The sequence below is a fragment of the Plectropomus leopardus genome, chromosome 14 (assembly GCF_008729295.1).
Source record: "Plectropomus leopardus isolate mb chromosome 14, YSFRI_Pleo_2.0, whole genome shotgun sequence".
Lineage (NCBI taxonomy): Eukaryota > Metazoa > Chordata > Actinopteri > Perciformes > Serranidae > Plectropomus > Plectropomus leopardus.
In genome coordinates this window covers 13,301,261-13,319,588 of record NC_056476.1, presented here as the reverse complement: position 1 = coordinate 13,319,588, position 18,328 = coordinate 13,301,261, and the positions used below count along the sequence as shown (strand labels likewise).

The following is an 18,328-nucleotide window of genomic DNA, read 5'->3' as shown; positions in this document are numbered from 1 at the left end:
GAAAAATAACAGCATACACCATGAAAACTAAATGCAAGCATGTAAAAATACTTATGACAAGAAAACTAATAAAGTAGCTAATGAGTTAAACAAGCTGGGAATTGGCAAGAAAACAAAACCAAATATAACAGGGAAAAGGCAACACTCCCCACAAGAGACAGTTTTCAAGATGTAAAAGAGAAAGGGGGGAGGGGGAGGAAGAGAGGGGGGGCATTTAGGGGAGGAAAAAAAAAGTAGCAGAGGGTTTCATAAAATAAAAAAAGCACTCAGAAACATGATTAATATACATATAAAATGAGATTAGAAAAATACATTATAAACCTGTAACAATGGCTGTTAATTACATTATCATACATGTAGTAGGCAGGCCAGAGAGAATACGGTAGGTATAGAGTTAACCTTTCACCTGATGGACTTATCCAGCCTTTCACAATGACACAGCAAGTTGTAACATTGCAGAGGGAATTTTCTTAATACTGTCAAATGCTGAATAGCCATCACTTGCTCCACTTTAATATTGCATTTCAATTTAAAATAATAACACTGAAGAAGAAAAAAAATTCATTGACCTTTCGGTGTAACAGCATGATGAAAGAGCTATGAATAGAAAAACAAACTGCCAAGGGTAATATTGGAATCTAAGAATTCCTCAATTTTTATATTACGAGTTTATTCCACCTTCCAGCAACAAACTGTCAGCTGTTTCAATAACTGAAAACTATTTGGCTGTGAAATAGAGTTGCTTGTTTCATTATCCAGCATTTCATTCGTCCATTATAAATCTCGTGATTGTATCGATAGTTGGTTGTCAAATTGACATCGAGAGACATGGACTGGATGTTTTCAGTTTGCAGCTGTTGAAACAAACGGGGCTTCCTGCCAACGGGGACGACTCCCCCCCTCGCTCTCTCTTTCCCTATCCATTCCCTTGAACGTTATGTATTTTTCTCAGCTCATGATCAAAACATGTTCTGGCAGACTACTGCATTGCTATTGGCAGTTCAATTTGTTCTAGGAAGTTAGTCACAGTCACCATAAATCAAGACAATATTTCATAATGATCATTAAAATCTAAATAAAAAGAGAACAAAACCTGCACATACAGCAGAGTAAAGGGCCATCAAGTAAAGGAAAAAGAAAAAAAAATTCAGGAAGACAAAACCATGGCACATATTTTTAGCTGGTCAAAACGACTGCTATTCTTTTTGCATAGAATAACTTCGGTAACACCACGATACGGTGGGAGCTACCCTGCTCGACGATTCAGAGCGTGTAACACTAGCCATTCCTCTCTGCGCCATCTTGGTGGGTGCTGGATATTATTGAACACAACTGGAATACTCAGAAAACAGAAACCACTGTTGATAAGGCACTTTGATTTGATCCTCTTTAAAACTCTCTCGAGGCGTCTTGACTCGCTCTGATCCTCACTAACTTTTTCAAGGGTTTTGATCTGTTTTGGTCTTCCTTTCCAATCATATCCAAGGTAACAGCACTTTTTCCTCACCCACTCAGTTATCTGTTTCCCCCTATACTGTTTTAACTTTTTTTTTTATTACATTTTTTTCAGATTTTGTAACTGCAAGTAAAGTATCAAAAGCTAAAATTGCCAAAAATAGATTTTTCAATTTTTTTCTCTTCTCCAGCACCCTGTAAAATTATCTATTTTTTGTTCTCTTCTGTATTTGTATATGCAATGACAGATATCTACATTTTTATATATTTATTACAGGGTGATCGAGAAGAGAGAGATATATATATATTTATATATATATAAGACGTATGTATAAAGCAATTTGAACAGGCAGGCATGGCTTTCACATCCTATTTTTTCTTGAGAGAGTTCAACAAAAGATTGTGGGCTCAGGAGACTACGTTCACAGGGAGGTGTGACACATTGTGGATGCGCTTTTGGAGGGTTCGTTCATGTGATAAAAAAATGTTTCATCACGAAAGTAATCGGAACTAAATAAGATTTTGCCTAATTTCTAAACACCTGATGTCCCATGTGATGACTGGGGTTAAAAACAAAAAATACATTTGAACAAAAATGACCAAATGTTGAGATGCAAAAAATGAAAAATAAAGAAAATAAACAGTCTTTTGGCAATGTGGCTGATGAAGCAACTCAATACAGAAGCCTCATGACAAAAGCATTTATGTACAGAACTTCAAAGTGCCCTTCCCCCTAGCAACGTACTGTAATTGAGTAGCGTGTTGATTTAGTGTTAATTGCCTGCGTTCTCCTCCTCAGAAAAAAAAATAGAGCATTAATGGGTCAAAACTCATCTAACTGACTGGCTGTCTGTTCCAGCTGAAGGCAGGCACCACAAACTCACACCCTTCCAAACTCTAAAATCACAAAGAGAGCCCTCTGTGAGACAGATGCATAATTGCAGATATATAATTAATTGGAAAACCCTTTGGCTAAATTCACACTTAATACTTTTTTTTGTCTTTTCAATCACAGCTCAGCTAAACTCATTGAGATATTTTTCTAAATACATCAGGCACTGTATAATGGATGTAGTGTGGATGGGGGCGTAGCAATGGTCAGTAGCTAATAAGCACTGCTCCAATGTCCCCGAAGCCTCAGCACACCCTACTTTCATTGTAGTATTAATTAAAAAAAAAAAAAAAAAAAACACACACACAAACCCATCAGCCCAATTAGTGACCTTCCCATCTTGCCCTTCATCAATTCTCAGTTTCTGCAGCCTGCTTCAAACATCAGATTGCCTTTTTGTTTTCCAGAGATAACCACCTGCCTCATTTTGGCTAGTCAATTTAAGCAAAGCTAATTAGTCAAATATGAACAACAGAAAAACCAAGTGGAGAAAATAACTCAAAAGTAAAGCCAAAAAAAAAAAAAGACAGAGGAAAAAAATAAACCACACAAATCGTAAAAAGCTCCTTCTTGCAATCATTTCAGCCATGCTTTAAAAAAAAACAAAACAAAACAGACAGAAAGCTGTTCGGAGGGGCACACCCAGAATGTGTCAGCTCATAATTACATCTTAGAGCTCAACAACTGCACTACATGTGAAAAATGACAGAAATTAAACAAGTTAATGTGAGTGTACGTTCTCTTTCCTTCTATTTCTTTTTCTCTCCCGGTAGGTGGGAACAGGGTGGGACAGGTGGGGGCTTTTTGTTTTGTTTTTTGAAGGAGGATGATGTCATTACTCTGAAACCAAATGGTTTGCGTCAAATAGATATTGAACTCGGATTCAAACAACTGAGGTCACCAAATTAGAGTGATTAAAGGAGGGTGGGTGGGCAGGTTGGGGTGGGGGTCTTTATTGCTATATAATTCAGTGCAGATTCATGAGTAATACCACAAACACATCCACCCAGTTTATGATTCATGAAGAAAAAGAAAGAGAAAGAATGGGAATTGAACTCAATGAACAGAGGGAAAAAATGAATATTACACAACTCTGTTGGGTTTTTGTTGTGTTTTCTGTCTTCTATTTTTTGTCAGAACGTGTTAGGGTAACTGTACGGGCAGGCGCCTCTCTCTCTCTCTCTCTCTCTCTCTCACTTGCGTCCGAGAGGCTAGCAAAAGGCAATTACCAGTTAACTGATCAGCAGGCAGGCTTGGGGCGGCTCGTCATTGGGTGAAGAGTTCAGAGGTCAGAAGGTCATGTGTTAGTTGCCGGTGGCGGCTAGGTGGTTAGAAACAAAAACAAAACAAACAGAAAAAAAAGATAGAAAGGATATTAGTGTCAGCAAGAAGAGACTGGAATGACATCATTTTAACAATAAAATGAATGCAATCTCTTATGTCGCCCTCCCCACCCTGCTCCTAATTCCCTTGCAGATGTGAGATGACTCAGCTAATCTTATTAAAATCATGACGCTGTCACATCATGATCCCAACTACTAAGCCCCCACCCTGAATCAGGTAGCTTGGTGGTTTAATTTAAGCGCACATTGCCACCAAAAATCAAAACAGAAGCAAAGAGAGGTCGAACAGACAAACAAAATAAGAACAACAAAAAATCTAGTGTTTTAGTGTCTTTCAGTGCAAGTTACAAACAGTGTGATTAGTGGTAAGGAGACTTACTAATGTTATGTGAACTGTGACTAGTGTTAAATGTGCAATGAATAGATGAATCGATGCTTTCCGATTCTTTCTCTTTATTTAGCAGTATATTTTTATATAATATAAATATACACAAGAACCATAAATACATTTTGATATAAAATGCTAAAATATAAAATGACAGTACCTCATGTACAACTGAAATATTTAAAATGTGTTTTAGCTTCTTTTTTTTTTTCAATCTATTCGCAATACACTGCAGAGAATGCAAGCTACCTCAGCTTATGTCTGTGCGTGTCTATCTTCCATAGAAAAATAAAATGCAAAATAAATTTAAATTTCAAGGTGAAATGGTGCGTGGTAGCAGCATGGCTACTTTGTCTTCTGCCTACCAGATCTCTCACATACAGTATGAAAATGCTTCTCCCTTTTTTTTTTTTATTATTTTTTTTGCTCCTTATGAGCCGAGGAGATAAATCATGTATGGGAACAAGCCTGCCCCATTTTAGGCTCTAATCTCACATCAGAGGAATGTCATTATACACCTTTAACACTGCCTGCAAAGTACTACCTGTCCTGGCTTCACAGCTGCAATAAACCAAAAGCTGTTCAGATCACTTTTGCCTGAGCTTTGACATATACACCATCTACATATACTGTATATGTTAAGTACTAAATGTAAACAAAATGTGCATACCACGATCAACCATTTAGCTGGTGTGTGGATGTATGCGATAGGAGCGGTGGTGGTGGTGGTGGTGGTTGGGGGGGTGGGGGGACAAAAAACACAATACATATACAAATTCCCAACTAAGGCATCGAGGCATAATAGGCATAATAATCATTGAAATTCAGTCAATAGCAGAGTGTAGCTAGGAGACTAAACTGACCTCTGTCAGCGGTCACAATCCTTTGGTAAGGATGGACCCGCGTGTCATGCCGTCTCACTTTAGTAGCCATTGCACCTAGATTGTAACAGGTCCACAAGGTTAGAAACCATTCACTTTGAGCTGGGGAAAAACAGTCATCTTTTACAGTAATAACATTCACATTTTTAACCATTATCATTATAATGCTTGAATAATACAACAATACACAGAACATAATACAGATTATAGTACATATACACACATCACACAGAGCTTCTTTTTTTGTAGAAAAATGCAGTAGAAAAAAATAATATGTCTTTTTGGAGCTTTACTTGGTATCTAAAAATGCATAACTTAAGTAATAAAATTCCACAGTGCTCAGAGTAATACGGAGGACTCTTTGAAAAAGGGGGCAGGCAAAGGGTACAGGCTCCTGGGCTGTCTGGAAAAATAATGCGATTCTTCCTCTGGGATCCAGAGGCGGATTGAGAGAAATTTGTCTCTTTATTTTGAAAGGTGGGGAAATCCAATACAGCTCTGATGGTAATTGAATAGTGCCAGACACCACCTGCCTCTCCCTCTCTCTTTCATTTTCTCTTTCCCTCTTTCACCACTTCTCTCCGGGTCAATCTGTTCACTGGCGGCAGACGCTGTCATTTTCCTCTTAGATTTGTCACAACTGATTCCTTCCTGCTGCAGTGCTTGACAGAGTCTGGTGAACACGACACAAACTGTTTGCTGTATGTTCAACAAAAATGTGAAGCGCGCTAGGACTGCCCACTGAAGGTTAGAGATTCGAATCATCAGTTGGAAACCCCTCAGTCGACTGAGATTGCTTTAGGTCGAGCAGCGGTCTTTTTTTTGTTTTGTTTTGTTTTTTGCTTGTCAGTGTGCTGTGCAGTGTACTTCTTGGGACGTTTTGGTCCTGAGATTTTGATGCGGACTGAGCGCTCTTGACTTTCACGCTGTTATTTGGAGCTGCAGACATGCAGGTAGCGGCACGGAGGGAGAAAAAGGAGAGACCCTCTGCTTAAAAGTGGTGAATTTGCAGCTCAAAGCAACTTAATATGATATATTAACTGGCTTTAGTTGATATCTAGTGTCGGCAAAAAACGTTGTTGAGCATTTGTCATCCTTTGATAGACAAGTTCGCTTGTTTACTATATTACATTAATGCTGCTGTCACACTGAAAGTCCCGTGGAGCCCGTTAAACTTTAAAGCTTCACATGGAAAACAAAGCAAATTGTTGAGTATTTGTATTAAACAGCCAAATCCGATTCGACTGACACAATTCTGAGTCGGGTACAGCCCTAATGCGCGCATGAATTAAGAAAAATAAATCAAGCCCTCCCAGAGGAAGAGGGGACATGTGGAATAAGTTATAAAATCCAACAAGGATTTTGTTCTGGCATTGTCAAGTTTAAGAGCGACTTTTGGCTGATGACTACGCAGCCACCTACACTACTCTGAAGAAGCAGATGGCCTGACATTTCTTTATTCTCAGAGAAGCCAATGGCGGCTAGATACAGTAGCGCAGGCAGCCGAACCAAGTGCATGAGTGTTTGTGAGTACGGGAGCGAGTGTGTTCCACAGGGCCCTGTGTTGCTGAAGGCACCAATCAATAGTGTGAGTAAATAAAATGCACTAAGCTGGTGTAACCCTGCAAGTTAAAGAGAGAAAAGCCAGTCAGCTGCCCCTGTCTGTTCTACACATGACTCCCAGAGGCACGTCAAATACACAGGTCAGCTAAAATCACGTTCGTGTCTGCTGCTGCCAGATGATGCCGCGGACAACATTAGAGGAGCACTGTGTCAAATTAAAGCTGGAAAGCAACTGACAAAAGCCTCTTCTGTCAGTACATGGGAAACAGCTTTGCTTTTGTTAACGGCAGCCTCAATACAACATATGGTGTTCATATCAGACTGTTTTTCATCAATAGTTATCTCTTTGGTAGCAGATGTGTTGAGCTTAAAGCACCATTGAGAATGAATATAATACACAGACCCTCATATTGAACTGCGCTCCTGACACAGAAACTAAGGGGAGTGTCAGGTATTAGCACAGAGCTCAAGTTCAAGAGGGGTGAGGCTAAGACAATGGAGAGAGGGGAGAGAGAAGAAAAAAAGGAAGACTGGAGGAATTTAATGAACATCCCCAGTGGGAGTGAGAGAGGGACTATCTACAGGCATCAAGGCCTGCCTGCAGAGAACAGCACAGAGAAATGATTTCAAAAGCTGCAGAAATCCGAGGGGATCTGCCGCCAGACTGAATATGCCTCCAGGCCAGTGCATGAAAGGGTTAGAGAGCAGGCTGCGTGTATGTGTTTCTGTCGGCGTGCCTCATTTCACACTGAGGCGAGTCCTCCTATATGAACCTTGCAGAAAAGAGGCTATGTAAACCTGAGAGCATAATTGTTTGGCGAGAGCGTGACGATAACAGTGAAGTCTAAATAACAACGAGAACTTTCCAAGAGCCTAGCCCTCTCAAGGTTACTTCTGTCCCCCTTTGCCTTTTTAATACAGTGTCCATATGAGCCACATAGCTGGTCATCCCATCACCAGAACATCCACTCTGTGAGTTTGTCTGTTTTTGATCCTCAGGTGGACACGACATATTTACCTTTCAACAAGTCCTGACTGTGGCTCATGGAAGCTGCGTCCAGCACCCCAGCTCCGGGGTAAAACAAGCTGCCCTCCTGTCCAGGCTGGCTAAAGTTGGGAGTACCTGCTGCACCCATGCTTCCCCAGGCTCTCTTACCTAGAACCCCACTGTGCTCGATGGGGTACTCCAGCAGGGAGGTGGGTGCCAGGGCGTAAGGGTACTCGTAAGGGGTGGTGTAGATTAGCCCGCCATCCGGTGTGGGAGGCACCAGGGTGGGGGTGCCATTGGGCAGCATGGCAGCCATCTGAGTGGGCCGGATGAGGTTCATGATGGGGGCCCCAGCTGGTGTTGGGGGCCGGAGTGCCTGGGGAGGCAACACCTGACCAGTAGGGGCCGCTATGAGACGGGGGCCCTGAGCGGCTGCTGCCGCTGCTGCAAGAGAGAATGCAAGGGTGGCTGCCATAAGCAAGAGAGTGAAGGACAGGAGTAGAAAGAAAGAGGACGACAGATAAAAGTGAAGTGTGGTTGATCATAATCACAGATGAGCAGTGAAAGGGAAAAAATACAAAGGAGGAAAAAGAGGAGGGAACGGGAGGTGGCAGGTAGAGAGGAGAGAAGAGGGGGGCAAAAGGGAAAATTAGTCCATGCAATGATCATGGTGGTGAACCACAAAAGCCACAATCTGTTGCAAAGGAAGTCAACATAGCCAAACAAAATTAAAATAACGGAAAAAAAAAAACCCTCACACCAAGAAGCACAAAATGCTGCTGTCATCCCAATGCATTCAAAGCATACAAATCACCACAGCAACTATACATTCATCTACTGGAAATGGCACAGGTGAGGTAAACAACACACATGCCAACAGAAATGGAGCTGTTGACTATACGCAGAGGAGATAAATTCAATGGAGACCAGCTTTCACAAAAGCCTGATAAGGAATTTTGGCTTGAATATGAAGATCACTGAATTCATGGGAACCTACTAAATTTAAGTTGCTAGCAACCTAAAATAATGTTTATCCCCCAGACAGTCAGCAGTCCATTTAAGTTGGATCACACACACAAATGAACACACACAAAAATCATTTTTCAAGTGGTTCTGCATCAGCACGTGCCGTGAGCTGTGCCACACAAGCTTCCCCCAAGGCAGGTCAGGTAAATCAAGCACTATTGTGACTACGGTTAGAAGGTGGGCCAGTTCACTGTGGATTGTGCAGATTTTAAAGTTGGACAATTAAACAATAAAAATTTGCACTTTTATTTTATTTCAAAGTTTTGAGCATAGAAGAACTTAACTTCTTAAATACTTAACTTTAAATAAAATTCCGAATGATAATTAAGGGCATAACCAAGGGTCCAGAGAGTAAATGCACAAATTCTGGACTAATATGCTCTATTGTAGTGGTTCCCAACTGGCCCAGGCACAGGGTCCAGATTTTTCCTTAGTCATTAGTTTGCGGTCCAAACATTATAAAACCACATATTTGATTTTCAAGTACATTTTCACAAAATGTAAACAACATGTTGGGTTAGATCACAAAGAAATAAAACATACTGCAAGAATAAACAGAAATGGCACTTCAAAATAAAAGCTCTGTGCCAGGAATTCAATGTACATCAAAATAAAGTGTGTTTTTACAAAATTAACAAGTCCATGACTCACTTGTGGTCCCCTCAGAATGGAACAAAACCACTTTTGGACCATGACCCACCAGTTGAGAAGCAACAAAAATGTTTGGCCTTTGCATAATGGTCTAATCTTAGTTGTGATTCTGCATTAAGAAATGGCATTTGGTGATTAACAAGCACTGTAGATGTGTGAGCTAGTGACTAACATGCAGGGTTGAGCAAGTGGATTACAGCAATGTGCTGAAAGTTTAGAGTCCGCCAAGAGCAAGTGATACAGAGCGATGGCATCTGGATTGCAGGGAGGGGGGACGGATGGAGGAATGGTTGAAGAGGAAAGAAATACGGAGTAGAACAGAATGGAAGTCGTCCTACTCATAGTTGGGTAGGTAAACATGAATTGTTTGGAGAGCTTGAGAGAGAGATGTCTGCTAGTGGTCAGAGATAATATGATGGTATGTACACAGGAGGTCTCACTACACATTCATTTATGAGGGTACACAGTATTAGTTAATGAGAAATACAAAACAAATATATACGATAATTAAGTATGGTCAAGGCTGTTAAAAGATTGGTTGTTTATGATGCAAAATAGGTGGATTGTGTTAACTCCATGGACGCTCACTTACGTGTTTTGATGTTGTTGTCTCTGTATGTCCCATTGAGAATCGCTAGCTCCATCAGCTGCATCTTCTTCAAATTGTCTTCTCCCTCCGCCTGTGAAAAAAACAGAAACTTAAATGTCCGTTCCCAATAACACACCACGCACTAATTCCAATTAATTCCACAAGCTGAGGCCCCTTTATAGGCCAATTGAAACAATCCACATGACGACCATTTCACCAAACTACATGCCCGGGTGTTGTTAAAAAGCTACAGTGGGGCAGCTAAATCATTTAGACAATACATGTCATCTGTTCTCCACAAGCACCGGTTGGATCGGGTTTAGGGAAACAGAGATGGAGATAAGCTAAAGTGCTGTTGTCATGGCAGAGTGCCTTGTTGTTACTAAAATGCTGACAGACACATTAAGTGTGGGAATGCATATTCATAATCCATATCAGAATGATAATTACTGTAATTTTCTTTGCTCCCTTGTGCGCAATCAAATGCGCAATAACCGCCCTGGCTAATGTCAGTCCTGTCAATTAATGTTTGGATAAATAAATACAAAAGCCGCAGCCACTGTCATTATCGCCAAATTAGGGGACTGAAATTATTCACGGAAAGCAATTAAGATAGCACCCCTCCTCCCACTTGCACCCCCCAATTTGGCGATAATGACAGTGGCTGAAAAAGGTAAAATCTCCCCTGAAGCTACCGAACACTCAATAACCATGACATCACAGAAGCCCCTGCTATTTTCTAGGTTGTACATCATAATTTAAGCAGGGCCTTATGTGAATTACTCTCCGAGCTGAAAGGTGCAAAGACAGGCATGTAAAGCCCTGCTGACCTCAGTTCCACCTTAAGTGAACTATTGATTTCATGCCTTTCGCTGCAAAAAGGTAAAATCGGGATGCTTGTTCATCATTTCAGCTCGCAAATACAAAGACTCCTGCACACATTTTCTGCCGCTGCACAAAAATGCATCGTGTGAACACAGAGCAAAGCAGACCAGCCTGTTAGCGGTGGCGGTAATAAAGGCAGGAAGGCAGATACCGAACCTCCTCCGTTTCTGTATTCTATCTCTGCACAGAGTGTGTCTCCTGGACCAAGTTTAACAACAGTGTACCGCTCTATTCAGAGGACGATAAGGAAAGAAAGGAAAAAAGAATAAGGGCTCAGAGTTAAGCCCTCCCATGAGACTCCTCTTCAACACGGCCACAGAGAGAGGAAGAGAAAGAGCGAGGTTAAGCAAGAGAAAAAGTGACAGAGGCTGGTCTCCCTTGACTAAATATAAGGCAGTGGCTTCAGAGCAGTCACAGTATTCAGCTGTGTGTGTGTGTGTGTGTGTGTGTGTGTGTGTGTGTGTGTGTGTGCGCTTGTGCAATGTTTAGTGTACCACAGAGCTGCCAATTAATGAAGCAAGGAAATTCTCTCTACTGCTTTCTCTCCCTCGCTACCTCCACCGTGCTCTGGCTCTCTTTTAATGGGGAAGACTCAAAGCACAAAAAAATGACACTTTTTTTTTTCCCAAGTTACAACACGTTTTCTGTGCAAAGACGGACGAAAGGCTTGTGATGCAAACACTGGTGATGCAACCGGCATGATTTAAATATTTCTGGTTATCAAAATTTGAGGGTGGGCATCACAGAGCTGAAAAATGTTCATAATTTTAATGCGGCCGAATATCAAAAAGATGATATTTTACAAATGGGTTACAATTTAATTATCAAATCATTATTCATTTTGTTAGAATAATATGGTAATGTAAAATTGTGACCCTAGTATTTATTATCAAACTCAACTCTAAGCTGCAGTCATCCCAACTAACAAAAAAAGAGCTCAATTATGCACAACACATGTACAGAGATGGACAGAGCCTTCTCTCTGTACTTACAGATAAGCACGAAACAGAACGGTATCAACAGAGATCATGGAGGCAGTGTAGCGTAGTTAGTAATGAAATACGACCATAGGAGACCAGGAGGACATTTAAAAATGGCGGGCTGAAACAAATCAATAATATAGTGAAAAAAATTCTCCATCCACATGTTGCAGGGTACCCCACACATTCATTTACTTGTGGCGGCCTACCAAGATAAATACACACGCTGCCACAAAAAGATTTTACATTTTTTGAAGATGGACCTGCATTAGGAGTGCTATTGGAATATAAACCCTGTTTGGTTATTTATAGCACCACACTGTTGGAGCGCAGAGCGTACTTTGGGCACAGATGGAGCAGTAGAACGTCAGGCACATTAAAAGTGAAATGTAACCGTCTTAAAGTTTGCAAAAGTTTTCTCCTCTAATCCATCAATATGATCTAATCAGATCAGCTGTGAATGGACTGACAGATCAGCCATCTACCCCACGAGTCACAATTGCTGCTGAGGTAAAAAGAACTCATGGAGAGCTCAACATGCACTGTGTTCATGGACCCGTAAACAACTCTAAATTTAGAGAGGGGACATAGAATGATGCAAAAGGACACACATTTCAAAGGAAAAAAACAAAACTAACAAAAACTAAAGTTAAAAAGTCAGCTACCACCACACATTCACTCTAATTCTGGGAAACACTATGTTGCGATGTATTTAATGGACTCAGCAATGTACCTTGTTTAAAAGGTACATCATCACGGCCTCCAAAGCCATCTATAGGATGCATCTATGCTATCATAAAGGACGCACGGAGGCATGATGGCAGTAAAATTTATGTTTGAAACAAACATATCTATTTTGTTACGTAAAACAGGTATAAATCAGCCTTAAGTAGTTATGAAAATTGTGCAAACACATTTTGTCTTCTGTCATACACAATATCACATTTCCCTGGAGTAGCTGCCAAGCTCGATTCCGTTGCTTTATTTTGTCCCCTAATTAACAGCCTTGGAGGTGAAAACAGGGCCACTTGACATGCAGGGTCAACAACGATAACCTCGCCAGGCTAATTGAACAAGGCCCAGGTCAATGGCTACCATGGCTAATATTGGCAAGTAAACCCCACTCAATGTAGAGCCAAAATCACCACTAATTAGATGCTGCAATCTCTATGTAAACACTTGTACACATGAATTAACAAGACATGAAATAGCTGCTTATCGCACCTAAAAGAGAGCAAAGTAAACATTACTGAATCCAATACCAATTTTTTCCCCAATCTCTGTTACTTCCTTTTCTCTGTTCCTCTTTAGTTATTTACATCGTTAATTAAATCAGATCTTGACCTCTTCAACCTTGTACAATTAAAAAAGAGAGAGAGTAAAAAAACAAGTCTGCTGCACTTTGCTAATGCCACCCACGAATCAAACCAGCTGTTTTTTCCTTCCGTCTTCGTGTGTATGTGTCTCCTACAAACTGTCAGTGGTTCGCTGGAAATGGGCCAAGTTAACTTGCTAGACAAAACTGAGAAATGAGGAAGGGAAAGAGAAAAAGATGAGACAAAATAAGAACATAACTTCACCAGATGCAAATTATGGAAGGGGATGAATTTGCTGTGCTTTCAAAGCTTAACACGTTTGTGGCAACAAGAAATCAGAACATTTGCCTTTTATTGTCGCTGTATGGAGAGATGCATAAACACTATCCACTCTGCTGGGACCGTGTGCTAGCTAGCTTTCCCTAACACAGTGATTCCCAAATGGTCCAGCCACAAGGTCCAGATTTCTCCATCATTAGTTCAAGGTCCACAGATCAGATAAATTATCACATATTCAATTTTACTTCCCAAAATGTAAACAACACAGTGTCCCACCAGTTGGGAACCACTGCCCAAACACAGAAGTCCGCTGTCTCCTTGGTTTTGTTTTGTCTACACTAAAATACTGAGATTGGGGGGTTGTCAGAGGTGCGTTTGTCTCTCACAAGACTGTGTGTATGAGGGGGAGCTCAGCAGCAGGCTGCAGCTCAGGAGGACTGCACGCTCAAATGTGAGTGTCAGGGCTGCTTGTGCGTTTGTGTGTCGTATGATGATGGATCTGCAGGGTTGTGGGGGTTAAATGGGCGCGGGGCATGAGGGTGCCACGATCCATCCAACTCTGCATAGGTGGCACACTGCCTGTTGAGAGGAGAGAGACACGAAATAGAGGGCAGCGAGAGGGGAAGAGCACAGATGCTGCCACTAGGATGAGGTGTGCGCCGCTGTGTGTGAAATGTGTGTATTCCCAGTGGAGTGCGGCTGATATAGCTCCATCTTCCCACTAACACAGTTTGTAAGCTAAATCCCCCAAACCCCTACAGATCGTTTCTGTTTTACATGTGAAACAAGCTAATTTTCCCCCATCAAAATACAAATTCCCTCCTGCGACGTTCCCCTGCTTTTCTCTGTGTTCTCTGTGGATGTTCAGGAAGTGTTGGCAGTGTTAGCGCCCGGGTTTGAGCTACACAACAAGTAGGATCCAGATCCAAAATGGCTGCAGACAGAGCGGTGAGATCAGGACAAACCAAGAGATAATGCTGGTGACACTGCTGGAGTGGAGTTGGACTGACTTGAATTGTGTAGCCCTGAGTAGACTGGGCCTGCTTCCTACTGCAGAAGTACAGCTTAGATGAATGTTTGATGAACAGCACCAGGGAGAGCAGTTAACACTTTAATGTCGCCTCGCTCAAGGTGTCGCCACAATTAACAGACTCCTCAGTCAGCATGCAGCACCTATAATAAAACATTCACTCAGACACAGCCATCTCTAGGACCGTGTGTGAGCGTGCTGCATGTGTGTCTGTAATGATATGGCTGCTGGAATTCCCCAGAGAGGAATAGCTGCTGGATTATACAATGAGAGGGATGGGGAAAGGAAGTTTTCCTTTATCATCCCTAACATGCGCACATGCATGTGCGTAACAAACACACACAGCCGCACGCTCCTGTCCATCAGTGAAAAAGCCACTCAATAAAACTGCTCTATCCACAAGAATCAGATTCAATCAATGAGGCCTATTTGTGAAATCAGCAGAGCGGTAAAAGCTATCAGGGAGGAGCAAGACAGAGGGATGAGGGAAGGAGGGAAGGGGAGCAGGAGGGAGGAGAAGGCAGACGGGAGTACGATGAGCTAAAGTAGGTGAGCCGTGTCCCACTGCCACTACCTGACAACCCTGCGATGAGGTCACTGGATGCATGCTAAATCACTGTCATGGTGCACTCTCTCCTGATCAAAGCTTGTGTTCATGTTGATGACAAACAAACTGTAGCTAAAGCCAATTGTAACACACAATATAGCTTATGTTCAATGCTATCCAGCAGGGATACTCAACTTGCTTTGCTTGGGGGGCCACTTTTGCAAAATGACAGGAGGCCAGGGGCCAGTCACAGCAGCCGCTTATACCGTACATTTTAAGGATTTTAGGACATTTGTAGGATTTTGGGATGTTTCTTGGATTACAGGACATTTTCATGATGTTAGGACATTTCCAGGATTGTAGCACGTTTCTAAGATTGTAAGACATTCCTAAGATTTTAGAATGTTTCCAGGATTTTAGGACATTTTGAGGATTTTAGGACACTTCTTGGATTTTCAAAATGTTTCTTGGGTTTTAGGATGTTTCTAGGATTTTGGGACATTTCTAGGCTTTTAGGACATTAAGGGCTTAGGAAGGACCTCTGTTGGGGGCTGCGGGGGATCCTCCACTGGTACTTGTTTTGAAAAACAAGCTTTATTTATATGCTTTTTTATGCAATCTGGCACCCTATGTATACTTAGAGTACAAAAAGATTTCTTAGTGTGAATAACTTTGTTTGTATTATGAATTAGAAAATGGTTGGGGGGGCCACATTTGGCCTGCAAGCCATAAGTTGAGTATCACTGCTATATAATGTATGTGCATGGGGATGACGATAAGCAACAGGCTCTCTCAGAGTGTTTACAGGGCTGCACCCTCACTCTCCCGACACCCCGACTCCAGGCCCTTTCCCATCCATCTCATCCACAGATAAACACAACAGGCGCCTGGATTAGGTTGGATGAATTTGCTCATGTCTATGGCTGCAACTGAGGGGGAGTTTTTGCTCATATCTGGCAAGAGTCACCGTCTATGCAGCTCGGCTCAGCTAACAGCTCAGCTCCGAGAGATGAAATGATGAGCAGAGGGAGAGATAGAAAGAGAGGTGGAACAAAAGAGTACCAGGAGGAGAAAAAGCGCTGCAGAGCAAGTACAACAGAAAGCGTGAATGATTGTCTTTGAGTTGGTGGAGAGATGGAGAGATATACAGGAAGAAGAAAGGGATAGCTGGAGAATACGAGACAAGAAAAGACAGACAGCGTAGTGAAAACCAATTTGTCTGTTCCCCAGTGGGCTGACACTGGCTAAGGCCTGCTTTCCTTCCCTGGCCTCACTGCCAGTCATCACAAACAGGCGTATGCTCACATGTGTGTACACACAGCCACACACACATATCTTAGGCCTTAGCAGGGCTGGGGTCAGGCTCTCTCCAAACTACTCCAATTACCTCAGCAGTAAACACAGCCTGCCCTGGCGGCCTCCTGGGATACAGAGAGAGGCAGAATGTGTAGAACTGAGAACGAAAGGGGAGGGAGGGAAAAAAATCTGCAGAGTGGAGTGAAGGAGGAGGTATTGGGAGCCTCGGGGAGGGAGGAGTAGATGACTTCATGTAGAAGGGTGGAACTGGTAGTGGCGGCAGCTGGTTTTTCTCCCGTTCCCCTCCCTCTCTCGCCTCCCTTTTGGTTCCTTCCCAAACTCTAACATCTGGAGGAAAATGATTACTCTCGCCACGCTGCCAAGACGACTTATCAACAATTCCACACTCTCCAGAAGCGTAGGGTTAGAGAAGAGGAAGGAATGAGTACTTGTAGCGAGCTTCAAAACATCTCCACACTAAATAAATAAGTGACAAGAAAGTTTAATCAATCCAAGGCAACTAAAGCAAACTTGGAAGCTGGATTGGGGTAAGAAATGAAAACACATGTGTGGCAAACCTGATTCCCATGTTTTCATCGACAAGACGATAAATCAAACAACTCCTGCTAAAACAAAAAATACATAAGCTGCACACACACTTTTTCTTTCTCCTGAAAACACCATGCTTAAAGCAAACACTAAAATGTGAGTAAAAGCTACTTATATATACAATAAATAAACACATATTACACACCTCTCACTTCTCAGAAATAAGCCCATGTTTCAATCAAGAAGATGGGAGAAAAAAACACATAAAAGGTACACAAACAGAGCCTTTCTCCTGTTCTCTTTCATAAAAAGCACATGAAAAAGTAACATAAAAAGTGTGCTGGTATAAGTACCACATGTCCTTTCTCAAATTCACTGCTGCACTTTCAAAGGCAATTTTCTTTCCTCTGCCTTGCTCCTCAGCTTTTGTGAACATATCTGCCAAGGGAATCAGACCTCAACTGTATTTTCCTTTTCCCCAAAGACTAACAACGCAATCTCCTGCAACTCTGACTGTCTTATACCTTCACGACACTCCGGCAAAGCCTCTTTATTTCTCCTTTCCTCCTTTTGCTCCCCGTCCTCTCTCCCAGACAGCTCTGTTAGCGATGTGCGCCATTAGTCATGCTAAACCACCAACACACTAGCTCATTAGCATAGAAGTGAACCTGACTCCAGTCAGATTATTACAAACTCATCACGGCTGCTCCGCCCCATTACTGTCAATCACACAGCTTACTGAGGTACAGTTGAAAGTGGCACATTACAAAGTCAGAAACTAACTCCTGTGTTAATACTTTCACTTTCTGCATCATAACAAAGCTCCTGCGTGTTCTGTGTGATGGAGCATTGGTGGCTGCTCATGATGTTACTATATGTTGCAGAGAAGTATTCATTTAAATTGGTAGAGCCCAGTGTACTCCCACAGCTTCTCTGATGTTGGCTGTAACATGCAAAGTAAGTATGGGTGGCGGATGCAGCCTGGGCCATGGCATTGGCACGGCCTCTGGATCTATGGGGCTTATAACAGCTTTTTATTGTGCTGAAAGGACTGAAGTGGGCAGCCTTGGTTCTTTGTGAGAGTCCCATCAATATCAACTGACACGCACATACATAGACTCAGTGCCACTGACAGGAGAACTGAGAGGGGAAAGGGAGAAGGAGAGAAAATTTGTTTTTCTACCCGCTCACTGCAGAAATAAAAAAAAAAAAAAAAAAAGACAGTTTTTCTCTCCCATCAAAAGCATTTCCAATAGTACAAGGGGAAAAGCTGCACGGAAATTCTGAGTGATCTTGTTTATCCTCAGAAACTGGGCTGGTATTCCATGTAACATAACAGCATTAAGAGCGGATTAAACTTCATATAAATAACCTAGAAAAATATATACAGATTTAACAACAAGATTTGGATATATTATTAAAGCTTGTTGGCCTGAACTGCCGTTGACAAACAGACGATGTTACAGACTAAGAACAGCAGGGATCATTCAGTCCCACCTTGTTGTTCAACCCAACAAACAGCTGTCTGTTTCTCCTGTCCCCTTCTCTCTCATCATCTGCTCCCTGCTTACCAATAAAACTCCCTTTCCTTCCTCTGTCCTCCCAGCACGTATTCCCAATTTGCACTCTCGGCCTCTACCTTATTCATCCACTTCCATTCTGTTTCTCCTTCC

The 18,328-nt window shown here is 42.0% G+C and overlaps 1 protein-coding gene across 5 annotated transcripts in view; it reads right to left on the bottom strand.

Moving 5' to 3' along the window:
• Nucleotides 1–1,758: 1,758 nt before the first annotated feature.
• The window catches only part of qkia (QKI, KH domain containing, RNA binding a), a 98,151-nt gene continuing 81,581 nt past the window's right edge, over nucleotides 1,759–18,328 (bottom strand). Inside the window, exons 5-8 of one of the 5 annotated variants that reach the window (XM_042500784.1) lie at nucleotides 9,777–9,864; nucleotides 7,538–7,975; nucleotides 4,939–5,013; nucleotides 1,759–3,668 (exon numbers count right to left, since the gene is read on the bottom strand). In XM_042500784.1, coding sequence (XP_042356718.1) covers nucleotides 3,652–3,668; nucleotides 4,939–5,013; nucleotides 7,538–7,975; nucleotides 9,777–9,864 — 618 coding nt within the window. In that variant the 3' untranslated portion in view covers nucleotides 1,759–3,651. Of the gene's footprint in view, nucleotides 3,669–4,241; nucleotides 5,014–7,537; nucleotides 7,976–9,776; nucleotides 9,865–18,328 lie in introns of those variants that run through there. The other 4 variants (XM_042500783.1, XM_042500786.1, XM_042500785.1 and 1 more) reach the window with 4 other exon arrangements.